The sequence below is a fragment of the Mustelus asterias genome, chromosome 15 (assembly GCF_964213995.1).
Source record: "Mustelus asterias chromosome 15, sMusAst1.hap1.1, whole genome shotgun sequence".
Lineage (NCBI taxonomy): Eukaryota > Metazoa > Chordata > Chondrichthyes > Carcharhiniformes > Triakidae > Mustelus > Mustelus asterias.
In genome coordinates this window covers 25,760,737-25,777,118 of record NC_135815.1, presented here as the reverse complement: position 1 = coordinate 25,777,118, position 16,382 = coordinate 25,760,737, and the positions used below count along the sequence as shown (strand labels likewise).

Here is a 16,382-nt window from a genome sequence, read left to right as displayed (position 1 = left end):
GGGCAATTTTTAACCTGGCCAATCAACCTAACCCACACATCTTTGGACTGTGGGAGGAAACCGGAGCACCCGGAGGAAACCCACGCAGACACGAGGAGAATGTGCAAACTCCACACAGACAGTGACCCGAGCTGGGAATCGAACCCGGGACCCTGGAGCTGTGAAGCAGCAGTGCTAACCACTGTGCTACTGTGCCGCCCGAGTCTTATACGAGTTCAACATAAACTGCCTACTCTGGCACTCAATGCCACTATTAATAAAGCCTAAGGCACTATATGTGCTTTATTAACTGCTCTCACAACATGCCCTGCCACATTCAATGACTTGTGTAAATAAAAACTGAGGTCCATTTGTTCCTATACCTCCTTTAGGTGTTTCTCTCTATTTTATACTGTCTCTTCATATTCTTCCTGCCAAAATTAATCACTGCACACTTCTCTGCACTGAACTTGATTTCATAGAATCACAGAACCATACAGTGCAGAAGAGGCCCTTTGTCCCATTGAGTCCGCACCAAAACATTAGAAATACCTGAACTCCCACCTGATCACATCTGCCAGCACTTGCTCATAGCCCTGAATGTTATGATGTGTCAAGTGTTCATCCAGATAGTTTTTAAAGGATGTGAGGCAACCCGCATCTACCACCCTCCCAGGCAGCGCATTCCAGACTGTCACAACCCTTTGGGTAAAAAGGTTTTTCCTTACATCCCCCCTAAACCTCCTGCCCCTCACCTTGAAACTATGACCCCTCGTGACTGACCCTTCAACTAAGGGGATCAGCTGCTCCTTATCCACTCTGTCCATATCTCTCATAATCTTGTACACCTCGATCAGGTTGCCCCTCAGTCTCCTCTGCCCCTACGAAAACAACCCAAGCTTATGCAACCTCTCTTCATAACTTAAATTTTACACCCCAGGCAGCACCTTAGTGAATCGGCTCTGCACCTCCTCCAGTGCAATCACATCGTTCCAACAGTGTGACAACCAGAACTGCACACTGTACTTCAGCTGTGGCCTCACCAAAGTTCGATACAACTTCACATGACTTCCCTGCTTTTGTAACCTATGCCTCGATTGATAAAGGCAAGTGTCCCATATGCCTTTTTCATCACCATCCCAACGTGTCTTTCCACCTTCAGAGATCCGTGGCCAAACATCCCACGGTCCCTTTGTTCCACAGAACTTCCTAATATCCTACCATTCATTGACTACTTTCTTGAGAAATTACTCCTTCCAATCCTTCCAAAATGAATCACCTCACACTTTTCAGGGTTAAATTCCATCTGGCATTTATCTGCCCAGTTGACCATTTCGTCTATATATCGTCTTGTAGCCCTCACTGTTAACCACCCGTCCAATCTTTGTGTCATCCGCAAACTTACTAAACCTAACGCCACATAGTCATCAGTCATTTATATAAATAACGAATAATAGGGGGCCCAATACAGATCCCTGTGGTATGCCACTGGACACTGGCTTCCAGTAACTAAAGCAGCCTTCTGTCATCATCCTCTGTCTCCGACAACTAAGCCTATTTTGAATTCACTTTATCAAATGACCCTGTATCCCATGTGAATTTATCTTCTTTACAAGTCTCCCATATGAGACCTTGTCAAAGGCTTTGCTGAAATCCACATAAATTACATCGACTGCACTACCCTCGTCTACACACCTGGTCACCTCCTCAAAAAATTCAATCAAATTTGTTAGGCATCCCCCCCCCCCCCACCCTATCCCAGATGGGGGTCAGAGCTTCTGCAATCTCCTCCCTTGCCTCCCACAGTAGTCTAGAGCACAATTCATCTGGACCTGGAGATGTATCCACGTTTAACACTGCCAACACCTCCAATACCTTGTCCTTCCCCCATGTCAATTTGCTCAAGAACTTCACAGTCTCCCCAAATTCCATATCATCATCCTCATGGGTGAAGACGAATGTGAAGTATTCATTCAACACTCTAGCAATATCCTCTGGCTCCACCCACAGATTGCCCCCTTGGTCTCTAGTGGGCCCTACTCTTTCCCTGGTTATCCTCTTCCCACTTATATACTTATAGAATATCTTGGGATTTTCCTACTTCTCTGCCCCTCCCCCCCCCAGCTCTTCTGTAGATTTTTCCATTATTAGCTTTTTGTTTTCTACCTTGGCCAGATCCTGTCTTATTTTACTAAAATCCGCTCTTCCCCAATCCAAAACCATTTTTGCAGCTTGTCTATTTCCTTGTCCATAACAAGCATAAATTGTACTATGTTGTGATCACTATCACTAAAATGCTCCCCCACCACCAACTCAACCACCTGTCTAGCTTCATTCCCCAGGATCAGGTTCTGCACAGCTGCTTCCCTTGTTGGACCCTCCACATATTGATGTAAAAAGTTCTCCTGTACACATTTCAAAAAATCTACTCCATCCAAGCCCTTAACACTATGCATATCCCAGTTAATGTTGGGAAAGTTGAAATCACCTAATAACCCTATTGTTTTTACACACCTCCACAAACTGAGCACATATTTGCTCCTCAATATCGCTCTGACGAGTGGCTCACTGATGCCACTCACCTGATGAAGGGGCAGCACTCCGAAAGCTAGTGGCTTGTGCTACCAAATAAGCCTGTTGGACTTTAACCTGGTGTTGTGAGACTTCTTACTGTGTTTACCCCAGTCCAACGCCAGCATCTCCACATCATGGCTACCTTTAAAGTAGAGGCCATCCAGCCTGGCCTTATTCCCTTGAAACTTACAGCTGCACTCCCTCTGACTTGTTTGTTTTCTGTATGATTCTGTGCCCTTACTCTGCTAACAGAGTGTGTCCCCTCCCTCTGCCAAATTAATTTAAACTCCTCCCAACAGCACCAGCAAAACATCCCACAAAGTTGTTTGTCCCGTTCTGGTTCAAATGTAGACAGTCTTGCTTGTACAGGTCCCACCTCCCCAGAAACGGTCCCAGTGATTCACGAATCTAAAACCATCCCTCCTGCACCAACACTTAAGCCATGCATTTATCTGTACTATCCTCCTATTTCTGTGCTCACTAGCACATGGCATTGGGGGTAATTCTGAGATTACAATCCAAGAGATCTTGCTTTTCAGTCTGCTGCCTAACTCCCTGAATTCTTGATGCAAGACCTCATCCCTCTTTCTATGTCATTGGTACCAACATGTACCATGACCTCTGCTTTATCACCCTCCCTGTTCAGAATGCCCTGTAGCCGTTCAGTGACATCCCAGACCCTAGCACCAGGAAGGCAACAGACCATCCTGGAGTCACGTTGACGGCCACAGTACTGCCTATCTGTACCCCTGACTTCTAGCTAGCATGTTTAGTGGATAACCTGTTCCAGAAATATTTTCTACACAACAAATATGCTAAAACAAACCCACACCCAAAATATTTCTTTGAGGCTTTACATGAGTTTTAGAAGTCTTAAAAATAATTCAAGCCATCAGGCAGATTATAAGGTCACACGTTAATAATACTGAACTAATGGAAAGATGGTTGTAGGCAACAGTAGAAGAAACGCAGAGAGTAAAATGAAAGATTATTTCTAGTTTTCAGGGTGAATCTAAAAGCAAAGAGGAGAATATAAAAACCAGTGAACAGAGCTAAAATGATTTGCCACTTTTCTTCTCAACCCATCAATATATCTGTGCTTTTGAAGTTCAAGACTATCTTCATCACTGTTGACAATCCGTTCAACCGTCGTATCATCCACAATTGAAATCATGCCCTGCATGCAACAATCTAAGTTATTATTATACATCAGGAAAAGCAAGTTTGCTAACACGGACTCTTGGGGAACTTGACTACAAGCCTTCCTCCAATCTGAAAAAACAACTATTTATCACTTCTCTCTTTCCCGGTCACTTGGCCAATTTCTTATCCAAGTGCCTACTTTCCCTTTTATTCCATGAGCTAGAATTCTGCTCACTAGTCTGTTATGTGGAACTGAACCAAATGCTTTTTGAAAATCCATATACACCACATCCACAGCATTGTCCTGACCAACTTTCTGTTTTTCTCCTTATAAAAACTCCAGCAAGTTAGTTAAACATGATTTTCCCTTAATGAATCCATGCTGGATTTCCTTAATTATCTTGCACTTGTCTTAAGTGGCAACTGATTTTGTCCCAAACTGAAGTTTCTAGGAGATTCCCTGCCACTGACGTCAAACTGACTGTGTCTATAGTTGCTGGTATTATCCTTGCACTCCTCTTTGAACAAGAATGTAAGATTCCCAATTCTCCAGCCGTCCAACAGCATCCCTATATCTAAGGAAGACTGGAAGATCATTACCAGTGCCTCTCCAATTTCTCCTCTCACCTCCCTCAGTATCATTGGATGCATCTCAACCCAACTGGTATCTTAAAAGATAGCCCGACATCTCCTCAATTGTAAATTCCTCAAGTGCACTAGTTACCTCCTCTCTCTGTCTCCATAGCATCCTCTTCCCTTCCTAAAGACAGATGCCAAATATTCATTTAATACCTTTGCTATTTCTTCTGCCTCCATAAGAAAGCATCGGAGTTAAGTGAATTGGAATCAAATGTTGGCAGAAAAGACAACGTCCCTCTGCTTCTGTACTCCCCTCAAAGTTGTACCATTGAGCCTCTGTTGTCTCCCCATGTTTCCTCTACCAAAACACATTACTCCACATTTTGCTTTATTGAAAGTAATCTGCCCGTGTGGCCAACTGATCACTGTCCCTCTGAAGTCGCTCAGCGTCACCCTCACAATTCACTGTTCTCCCTAGCTGAAATCTGCAAATTTAGAGAATTTGCCCTCAACACCCATCTCTAAATCGTTTATATAAATCAGAAAAAGCAAGCGTCCAAACACTGATTCCTGGGGAACAACACTTCCTACTAATCTCCAGTCTGAGAAATGCTGATCTATCTCTACCCTGTGTTTCCTATCTCTTCGCCAACTTCTAATCCATGCTACCAAGAACCCCTCAATCCCAAACATTTATAATTTGCTAACCAATCTGCCATGTGGCACAGTATCAAAAGCTTTCTCAAAGTCCAAATACACAACATCCACAGCACTACCCTCAGCCACTGCCTGTGTCACCACGTCATAGAAAGCAATTAATGGTCAGACATAACGGCTTTGTCAAGAGCAGGTTGACTGTTTAGTATTAACTTACTTTTTTCTAAGTGCATGTTTATCTTATCCTGTATTATGGCCTCCATCAGTTTTCCTACTATTGGTGTCAAGCCGACAGGTCTGTAGTTTCCTGGGTTATCCTTTGCCCCTTTCTTAAACAACAGCGTCACATTTGCAATCCTCAAGTTCCCAGGACTAATCCTGCATTCAGAGAGGCCTGGAAATTTCTGTTGATGGCTCTGCAATTTGCTCCTTTAGCTCTCTCAGGAATCGAGAATGCATCCCATTGGGCCTGGTGACTTCTCTACCTGGAGTACTGCCAGGCATTTCAGCATCTTTTTATCTATCAGTATACAGCTCAGTTGCTCAACACCCACATTTTCAACTAGGCCATTGTCACCATCTTCTAATTTGATAAAGACAGTAGCAAAGTACTCATTTACTACCTCTGCCACACCCTCCACTTCAGTGAGCAGTTTACCCTGTTTGTCCCTTATGGGTCTCACTCCATTCTTCACTAATCTTTTACCATTAATATGTTTTAGCGCAGTGTGCCATCTTTTCTCTTGATCTTACTTATTCCAGCCTTAGTTTCTTTCCTGCATTTGAGATACTCTTCCTGATTTCTATTTCCATTATTACTCTGGCATGCATCATATGCCTCTTTTTTCTTCCTTATTTTCTCATCAATATGCTTAGTTATACAGGGTGCTCGAGATTTGGATACCCTGTATTTATTTCTCATGGGTATGTACCTAGCTTACACTCTATTCCCCTCTCCTTTTAAAGTCTCCCATTTTTCATCCAGTTTTATCCACCAAAATGCATTTCCAATCTACCTGCGCCAGTTCAACTTTTAGACCCCTAAAGTTTGCCCTTTTCCAGTCTGGGATCTTATTCCGTTACTGATTTTTAATCTTTTACAATTTAATATTGAATCGTACATTATGATTGCTATTTCCCAACTGCTCCCCTACTTTGACATTCTCCACCTGGCCTGCCTCATTTCCTAGGGCCAGATCTAGCACAGCCTTCCCTCTGGTAGGAGTGGAAATGTACTGTTCCATTACGTTCTCCTGCACATGCTGCAGGAATTTCTCCTTTTCTGTACCCCACACTCTACCCTTTTCCTAGTCTACATTTTCTATCACTTTTCCTATCACAACTCTACTTGTCCTGCAGGTTTCGATAATCTGCCAACATATGTTCTCTTCTACTTCCTCCCCTCTATTTGGAGGTCAATAACAAATACCAAACAAGGTCACCGCTCCCTTCCTGTTTCTCACCTCCAACTATATAGATTCTAATTCAGGAACTGCATCCCATTCAAGGGGTATGATACTATCTTTGACCGAGACTGCTACACCTCCTCCCTTTCGATTCACCCTGTTTCTACTATAAATCTTATAACCTAGGAGTTAAGTATCTAGTCTTATTCTGGCTTGAGCCATATTTCTGTCAATGCTACAATGTCATATCCCAATGGAGCAATTTCTGCTTCCAGTTTCAAAGTTTTGTTCACTATACTCCATGCATTTATATACATACATTCTAACCCTGCCCAAATCATAAAGTAGCCCTTGGGAATATCCAAAAAAAAATCCTTGAGGGGGAAAAGTATGTATTTTAACACCTACAGCGGACACTTCACAGCAGTACTGAGGGAGTGCTGTATTACCAGAGGTACACCCTGTTCCCTCACAGAATATGGTTGCTCTGTTCTTATTTCTTCACTCCACTGACATGGTATCATCAAAAGCGACACAAAATGGCTGTTTATAATAACTTCTATAGATGATTAATTCCTCCCTTAAATGATAAATGATGACTGGCGAGAAACAACCTATTGTGTTATCTTCTCATGGCTGAGAAGGCAAGGTCAATAATTGACCAGGAAGAAGTCCCAGTGCTCACCCATTCAGCGATGCAGAGTTCAGCTGATTTGATAATTGTACCACATCTACTACAGCATGAAGCACTTGAAAGTAATTGCAAAAACAGAAATCCTACAGAAAGTTTGGCTCTACTGTCATCATTATAAAATCCACCTTTTGGCACTTTCCACATCTAGGAAGCAAATTAATCTGGGGCAACTGTCAACATTCTCTCTGAATCTACATCTCTTTTATAACAGTCTATTTCATCTAGAAAATTGTAACCTAATGAGAATTCATGCACCTATCCCTACTAAACTGCTCATTCTCAGAAGGCACCACATCCGTGAATATATTTGATGGTTGAGAGCCAGATAATGAACTACTCTTGGAAGAGAAAAAAATTGGAATTACTATATCACTAGGAGGCATAATCTCAGGATAACGCGACAGCAGTTTCAAACAGAGGGAGAAATTTCTTCATGCAGAGGGTTGTGGATCTTTGGAATTCTGTATCCGGAGGCTGTGAATGTTCAATTGTTGATTTTATTCAAGACTGACATTGATTTTTTTTGGAATATGGAGTTGAGGTTGAGGAACAGTCATGATCTCATGAACTGGTGGATCAGGCTCCATGGGGTGAATGGCCTATTTCTGCTCCTATTTCTTACATTCTTATGCAAGTCCTTAAAGGATTCAGTTTTAGGCGACACTGGCCTTGTTGACAGTGCTCCTGGGTATGCACATCCAATGATTACAGATTTAAACTTGTGATGACTTTCTCCAGTCTAGCAAACACAAACATTATATAGTCATCTTCTGGACATCAGAAAACCTAGGAACTACCTCATATCTAAACAAGCGTTTTGATCAGGCTCCTCTCCACCAGTAGTACATTTTAAACAAAGCAATGCTGCTCACAAGTCTTGGTGGTGGATCTGGAAACATGAAGTAAAGTGATTGGTGCAAGGAAAACAGTAAACCAAAATAAAGGTTATGTGGCTCAGGCATGCTTCTTGAGAATTAACAGAAGCAGCATCCAAGTTCTTAACAGGAAATAGAGAAAATAACCTGACTGTGTCCAATTTTTTCATCTATATCAAAAACTTTCATCGAAGCAACACATTTTCTGGGATTATTTTTGTTAATTACACATTCTATCATAACAGAACACACAGGAAGACGAGATCTTTGACATCTTGAAGAACCAAAGTGTTAAAACATATTTCTTCCTTCTGCAGAACATACTAAAATGAAAAGAATGATCAAATTTCTGATTCTTTGTAAAAACAAATCTCAAAATTATTGCATTCAACAAATAGACAAAATATGTCCTACCTTCAACACGTGCCTCCAGGTACTTATCCAGTTCAGCATCTTTCCTCACTGCCTCTTCAGAAATCTTGGGAGCATTAGGGAAGCAGACCAATACAATGCTCATGTTGTCTCGACTTCCCTACGCAAACAAATTACAGTTTCACTATTAACATGCATTGAGAACCATTGTAAGAACATCACACCACAGGTTAATCATAGGATCAGTCACATTCGTAAAATTGGTCAGGTGACAGTTTGTTTTTAAACATATTTCAAAATTATCTCCATTGTTTTCAGCGCATTTTAACAGGTATTTAAATCTCTGGTTCCTACTTTAAAATAAATTCTCTTTCAATTTGAAGGCAAGAGGCTTAACAATGGGATTTTCAACCCATTTCCTAATTTGCACATGAAATTTAAGTAATTTACCTTTTATCATTTAAACCCATTTGTTTTAATTGCAATATTTATGTTACAAATCCAACTAGCCTGAAACCAACACATCATCAATTTCTAATTTAAAGATAATTTCCTAATTGGGTATTAAGTTTGCCCTTAATAAAGAGAGACTTGGGAGGGCTGGGCCAGAAGCTTCTAAACAAAAAAAAGGGCATTTATACAGGGTTTTTCATAGCCAATGAATGTCTCAAAGTGCTTTACAGTCATTTAAATATTATTGAAGTACAGTCACTGTTGTAATATAGGAAATCTGGCAGCCAATTTGCACACCAGCAAATTTCCACAAACAACAATGTGATGATGACCAGATTATCTGTTTTGGTGATGTTGATTGAGGGATAAATACTGCCCAGCACATCAGGGATAATGTCTCCAATCTTGAAAATAATGCCATGGGACGTTTTACATCCACCTGAGCAGGAAGATAGGGCCCAAGTTCAATGTCTCATCCAAAGGACAATACCTCCAACAGTGCAGCATTCCCTCAGTACTGCAGTGGTATATCAGCCATGGTTATTATAATGAAACCCTGGAGTGGAACTTGAAACCGGAACTTGAGCTCAGAAGCGAAACTGCTCCCAGAACAGCCATTGCTGACAAATAACAAATCAGCATAGTGAGGGAGGAGCTACAAGAAACATTAAGTGAAATGCACACTAAACAAGCAAAAAGAACATATGGAAGAATAAAGAAAGAGAAGGCATTGGAGTAATTAGAGTTCCAGAATAGAAGTTCAAAAAGGTGGTTAAACATAAAGTAAAAGGAAATTCTATTAAAAATTCGTTAAACTGCATGCAATAAGCATTATGCCTGTAATAAAACAGGGGAGCTGGAGGCAATATTGCTTGGAAGGAACCAGACACAATGGGGATTACTGAGACATGGAGCAGAATTTTACCTGTTGGCTTCTGAACTATGCTGCAAAGCTCAAAGTGGGTCAACAGCCTGCACTATGTGGGTATCAAGCACTCATTGTGATTCTTCTGCAGCAGTTAATTGCTGGGGCCAGGCTCTCAAAACTGGAGTGAAGCCTTCAAGCTTGAAGGCAGTAGCAGGATGCAATGGAAACTAAGTGATGGAAAGAATTCACCAAAATAGAGGCAGAACTTTTGTTAGAGTTAAAAAGAAAGTCTTTTGTAACCAGGTTACCACAATTGGGGGAGCTCTGGCTGAAAAATCCCAATCAATTTCCTTTATTGGCCTTCAGTGACGAGGCCTTAATGAGCTTTATTCGGCTACCTGCTGTGTGTGAGCAGATTGCCTCCCCTCCCGTCTCCTCCCGCACCCCCCAATCAGTCCCATCTCACCGCCGCACCTCCACGAAAATGGCTAGGGTGGGCAGGATGGAATCCAGGAATTGGGATGCCAGCCTGCACCACTACTTTTACTGTAAATTCACCTCTGCTCATCACAGTAGAACATAAAAATCAAGCCCATGGCTGCAAAAAAAAATTCAGAACTGGAAACTGAACATTGGTGGGTATCGCATATTTAAACAAGAGCAAGCGAAAAGAGAGAGATGTAACTGCATTCATTCAGGATAGAAATGGTGGTAGAGATAAAGAACACAGCTGTCAGCAAACTCAAAGGGTGGAGAAAATAGATAAAGGATCAATCGTACTGAAAGGTATAATTAAGAGACCACACCCTTCATTAGGCTGGTGGAAGGGGCATGGAGGGGAAAAAAACATGTTGACAAATTTGGGAATAGAGTAAAAATCCTAGAATGATCACCATGGAGGATTTTAACTATACTGATATTAATTGAACAAGGGTTATATATAAAGGGATAATAGAGTTGATACAATGTGTGCAAGATTTCTCTCTAACTCAATATGTAAAAAGTACATCAAGGAAAAATTCATTATTAGATCAAGTAAGGGGAATAAACCAGAGCAGGTATAAGTAGTAAAAAGTAGGAACATCTAGGCAATAGTGAGGGTAACATTATATGCTTTATGATGATAGGGTGGCATGGTGGCACAGCAATTAGCACTGCTGCCCACAGCGCCAGGGATCCGGGTTCAATTCCCGGCTTGGGTCACTGTCTGTGTGGAGTTTGCCCGTGTCTGTGTGGGTTTCCTCCGGGTGCTCCAGTTTTCTTCCACAGCCAAAAGATGTGCGGGTTAGGTAGATCGGCCATGCTAAATTATCCCTTCATGTCAGGGGGAGTAGCTAGGGTAAATGCACAGGGTTATGGGAATAGGACCTGGGTGGGATTGTGGTCGTTGCAGACTCGATGGGCCGCACTGCAGGATTCTATGATTCTAAGAACATAAGTATCACAAAAAAATGCCAATAGATTGGAGAAAAGCTCATTTTGAGGGGCAGGGAATAGAATTTCTGAAAACAATATTGACGAACAACGAAGCAAAATTACAACGGGAAATGTTTAAAATGGTGTTCAGTAGATTGCAGGAAAAATACGTTATGTTAAACTGAAAGGACAAACTAAACAGTAATCAGATTCCCTGGTGAATAAAGAGGCGAGAAAATTATTGCCAATGACTTAAATTTATTTAGTGTCTCGGCACAGTTGCACAATGGTTAGCACTGCTGCCTCACAGCGCCAGGGATCTGTGTTCATTTCCTGGCTTGGGTCACTATTTTTGCAGAGTCTGCATGTTCTCACCTAGTCTGCATGGGCTTCCTCCCACAGTCCGAAGGATGTGCTGGTTAGGTGAATTGGCCATGCTAAATTCTCCCTCAGTGTACCTGAGCAGGCACCGGAGTGTGGCGACTAGGGGATTTTCACAGTAACTTCATTGCAGTATTAATGTAAGCCCACTGTGACACTAATAAATAAACTTTAATGCAACAAAACCATCCAAGGTGCGATATAGAAGCATCATAAAGTGTAGGAGCACAGATATCTCTGACGGCTGTGATGGCGAAAGACATGACAGAGGGACAAGGCCAAGGAGGGATTTGAAAACAAGGCCTGGAATTTTAAAGTCAAGAAAACGTCAGACCAGGAAACTATGCAAGTGAGCAAGCACAGGGGTGATGGTGAAATGCAACTTACTAAGTTAAGACACGGGCAACAGCATTTTGGTTGACCCCAAGCTTAAGGAGCTTTGAATGAGGGAGACAAAGCAGGGGTGCACTGGAATAAGCAAGTATAGACTGCAGCAAAGGCAGAATGAGAGGTTCAGCAGCAGATGAGCTGTTATAAATGTCAAAATAACAAGTGATGGGAAAAGCATGAGGTCAGCAGCTCACCTCAATACTAAATACGTGTAAGGAAATATAGATAATTTAAGTGATCAATATTTGTATTGTGTGTGTCAGGAATAAAGTACAAGTTTAATTTGTGTTTCTATATTTGTGTGCTAGGGGTTAAAACTTCAGTTCAGCTTCATGTTAAACAAAGGTGCCTACAAGTCAATATGTTTAGTTTCACTTTAAACATTGCCAGCATTGTAATGAGGGGTTTAAGATATAAAAGCAATTATAGGGTTTTTAAAAACTGAGATGTTGCTTAGCAACCAGAGGCCCATACTGAGAAAGCAGAAGCAGTTAGATTCAGTTTCGAGCCAGGCTATCCAGAGGCAGAAAGCTTTCCAGTACAGGCAGGACAACAATAAGATAGAAAGCAAGCTACAGAAATTGAAGGAGAAAGACCCAGAAATTAGGGAGTGAAAAAGAGGAAAGTCCAAGGAAGGCTGAAGTCAAAGGTACAAACAACTGGAATCTGAACAAGGTACTGTTCGCTTAAGGTAAAGGAAGGAGCAATGGGAAGCTCCCAGTTAAAGCCAGGGCTGCAAGATGCAGAATTGAAGATGTTAGCTAGTGAGAAGTCAGACATCCGCAATGATCCTAAGGTTGGTGACATCTTAATACAGACTACGAAGCAGTGGCATGGCAGGGTACCTGAGAAAGTGTGTGGTAAGTTTTATGCATGTGGTGTTCCAGGGCAGAGCAATAACAAAAGGAGAGGTTGAAACTCTAGGTTTGGATCCCTGGTGAAGGTATCAGAGAGAAAGCAAAGGCTTTGGTCTTCTCAATATTTAATTGGGAGAAATTGCTGATCATCATAGAAATCATAGAAACCCTACAGTGCAGAAGGAGGCCATTCGGCCCATCGAGTCTGCACCGACCACAATCCCACCCAGGCCCTACCCCCACATATTTACCCACTAATCTACACATCCCAGGACTCTAAGGGGCAATTTTTAACCTGGCCAATCAACCTAACCCGCACATCTTTGGACTGTGGGAGGAAACCGGAGCACCTGGAGGAAACCCACGCAGACACGAGGAGAATGTGCAAACTCCACACAGAGAGTGACCCGAGCCGGGAATCGAACCCGGGACCCTGGAGCTGTGAAGCAGCAGTGCTAACCACTGTGCTACCGTGCCGCCCATCATATAGCACTGGATGTCAGATAAGCAGTCTGATAATTTCGCAGCAATGGAGGAGTCGAGGAAAGGTGGTGGTGATCAGAGAGTGTCAGAGTAGATGTGAAAACTAATGTTATGCCTTTGGATGATGTCACCAAGGGGCAGGATGCACATGAGAAATAGAGAGGCCAAGGATAGATCAGAGGTAATGGTGTGAGAACAGGATAAGAAGTCACTGCAAATGATTCAGTGGTGAACACGAAAAGGAAGAACAGAGATCAGGAGAGAAGTTTAAAAAAATCAGAGGAACTATGAAAGTAAATTATCAAGAAACATAAAACAATAAAACAAAACATTACAGGCATAATTTTTGAAACAGAAGGTTGGATAGAATCGGGTCAGACAATGAAAGACACAGGTAACTATAAAGAGCTGCAGAAATATTAAATAAATATTTCACTTTGATATTAACCAACAAGATGGAATCGGTGGAGATGACTTTGGATGGTGAAATGAATAATATTATAAACACATTTAAAACAAAAAAAAGGATGTACTGAATAAACCCAGAAGGAAACATCCTTGGTCCAGATGCATTGTATCAACACATTTTAAAAGAATCTCGGGATCAGTTAGCAGATACATTGTACAAATTGAATAATTCATTAGGAAAAGGGTATATGGCCAGGTGAATAAACTTGCGGCTAGCTAATGTAGTACTTATATTTAAAGAGGAGGATAGAACACATCCAGGGAATTATAGACCAATCAGCTTAACATTGATGGTAGCAAAAATAATGGGATCCTTACTGGAGTATAAATGTCAACATGGACTGGTTGGGCCAAATGGCCTGTTTGGTGCCTAAACCCTATGTAAAGTTATTTTTACTGTTTTATATAATCATTACATAAGCAGTCTTTTTTTAAACAATTGGAACTCATTAACTATCAAAGATATTTGCAAATACTAAAGTACACAACTGCATTTCAAAGTTATTTGGTCCCCATTAAAAATATGATATCGAATGCATCTTTATCCGACACAACAAACAGCCGTAAATCCAAAAAAGCCAAACTGCTGCAAATACGCAGTCGGTCAAGCAACCTCTAAAGAAAGAGGGTTAAAAGCAAATTACTGCGGATGCTGGAATCCGAAACCAAAAGAGAAAATGCTGGAAAATCTCAGCAGGTCTGGCAGCATCTATAATGAGAGGAAAGAGCTGACATTTGAAGTCCAGATGACTACAATGGGTCATCTGGACTCGAGAGAAAGAGGGTTAACTTCTCAGGCTGATAACCTTTCGTCAGAATGGTTCTGACAACTGGCGAGCAACTTGAAACATTAACTCTGTTGCTCTCTCTCCCCCGAGCTGCTGTCTAACCTGATGATTTCTAGCATGAAACAACCCTTGCGCACTGTGTAAATATCAGAACAACTTGGCTTCTATAGAACATAGAAAAGCTACAGCACAAACAGGCCCTTCGGCCCACAAGTTGTGCCGAACATGTCTCTACCTACTAGGCTTACCTATAACCCTCTATCTTACTAACTTCCATGAACTTATCCAAAAGTCTCTTAAAAGACCCCATCAAATCCGCCTCCACCACCACTACCGGCAGCCGATTCCACGCACCCATCACCCTCAGTGAAAAACTTACCCCTAACATCTCCTCTGTACCTACTCCCCAGCACCCTAAACCTATGACCTCTTGTGGCAACCATTTCAGCCCTGGGTAAAAGCCTCTGAGAATCCACTCTATTAATACCACTCAACATCTTATACACCTCTATCAGGTCACCTCTCATCCCTTGCTTCTCCAAGGAGTAAAGACCTAGCTCTCTCAACCTATCCTCATAAGGCATGCCACCTAATCCAGGCAACATCCTTGTAAATCTCCTCTGCACCCTTTCTATGGCTTCCCACATCCTTTCTGTAATGAGGCGACCAGAACTGGGCACAGTACCCCAGGTGGGGTCTGACCAGGGTCCTATACAGCTGCAGCATTATCTCCCCATTTCTGAACTCAATTCCTCTATTGATGAAGGCCAGTATTCCATACGCCTTCTTAACCACAGCCTCTACCTGTAACGCTGCTTTGAGCGTCCTATGAACCCGGGCCCCAAGATCCTTCTGATCTTCCACACTGCCAAGCGTCTTACCCTTAATCTTATATTCTTTCATCCTATTCGACCTGCCAAAATGAACCACCACACACTTATCTGGGTTGAAGTCCATCTGCCACTTCTCCGCCCAGTCTTGCATCTTATCTATGTCTCGTTGCAACTGCTGACATCCCTCTACACTATCCACAACACCACCAACCTTTGTGTCATCAGCAAACTTGCCAAACCATCCTTCCACTTCCTCATCCAGGTCATTTATAAAAATCACAAAGAGCAAGGGTCCCAGAACAGATCCCTGGGGCACTCCACTGGTGACCGACCTCCATGCTGAAATAGACCCATCTACAACCACTCTTTGCCTTCTGTGGGCAAGCCAGTTCTGAATCCACAAGGCAATATCCCCTTGTATCCCATGCCCCTCCACTTTCCCAATAAGCCTTGCATGGGGCACCTGTAATGGAAGTATGTGGACATTGAGAGATACATGGACATCAAGATGATCCAACACAGAAGAATATGTCACACAGACAAAAGATCTTGCCACTGACAGCACATTTCAATATATAAAAAGTTACATGCTCCTACAGAGTTTATGGCCCAACATTATATCGGTCACAAGAAAGCATGCAGTTTTCCACTTGTCTTCCAATGGCCCCACAGAACACTTGGTACATTAAAAGCAAAAGGGATGCACTCAGGTGAACTGAGTTTCCTCTTAAAGACCGCTCCCTGAGAACTTCAGCACAAATTTAAATACTATAATATAAAATAAGATAATGTACATTAAGGAACATTTAACAATTTTAACGTAACAGAGTACTATTAAGTACCAAAGCCAAGTTACTTCCTTCAAGCATAATAAGTGATTTCCAAATGAAAACAAACTAATGTCCATCTCGTTCGCCTTCTGTCATCTAGGTAGTCACATGATATAATGATAATAGAGTTGATGACTAATCAATCTCCATCAATTATTCTATAAAAGACCCAGCAATATGACTGGGAAAATGGTAGTATTGGAGAGATTTGGGAACCACAAGTTTAAAGTCATCAATTCCTTCCAAGTATGTCACATTTACTAGATATCATGCCTCAATTTAATTTTTTTTACTGTATCCCAAAATAATAGTTTCTTCCTAAGAAGCCTCTCGAAT

At 41.9% G+C, this 16,382-nt stretch overlaps 1 protein-coding gene across 6 annotated transcripts in view; it reads right to left on the bottom strand.

The window, feature by feature from the left end:
• ppm1ba (protein phosphatase, Mg2+/Mn2+ dependent, 1Ba) overlaps positions 1-16,382 on the bottom strand; it is a 124,572-nt gene that overhangs the window by 18,255 nt on the left and 89,935 nt on the right. For all 6 annotated transcript variants that reach the window (XR_013499620.1, XR_013499621.1, XM_078229670.1 and 3 more), the window contains exon 3: positions 8,322-8,439. Coding sequence is in view for 4 of the 6 variants with exons in the window: in XM_078229670.1 (XP_078085796.1) it covers positions 8,322-8,439 (118 nt within the window). In the remaining 2 variants the exon portion in view is untranslated. The remainder of the gene's footprint in view (positions 1-8,321; positions 8,440-16,382) is intronic.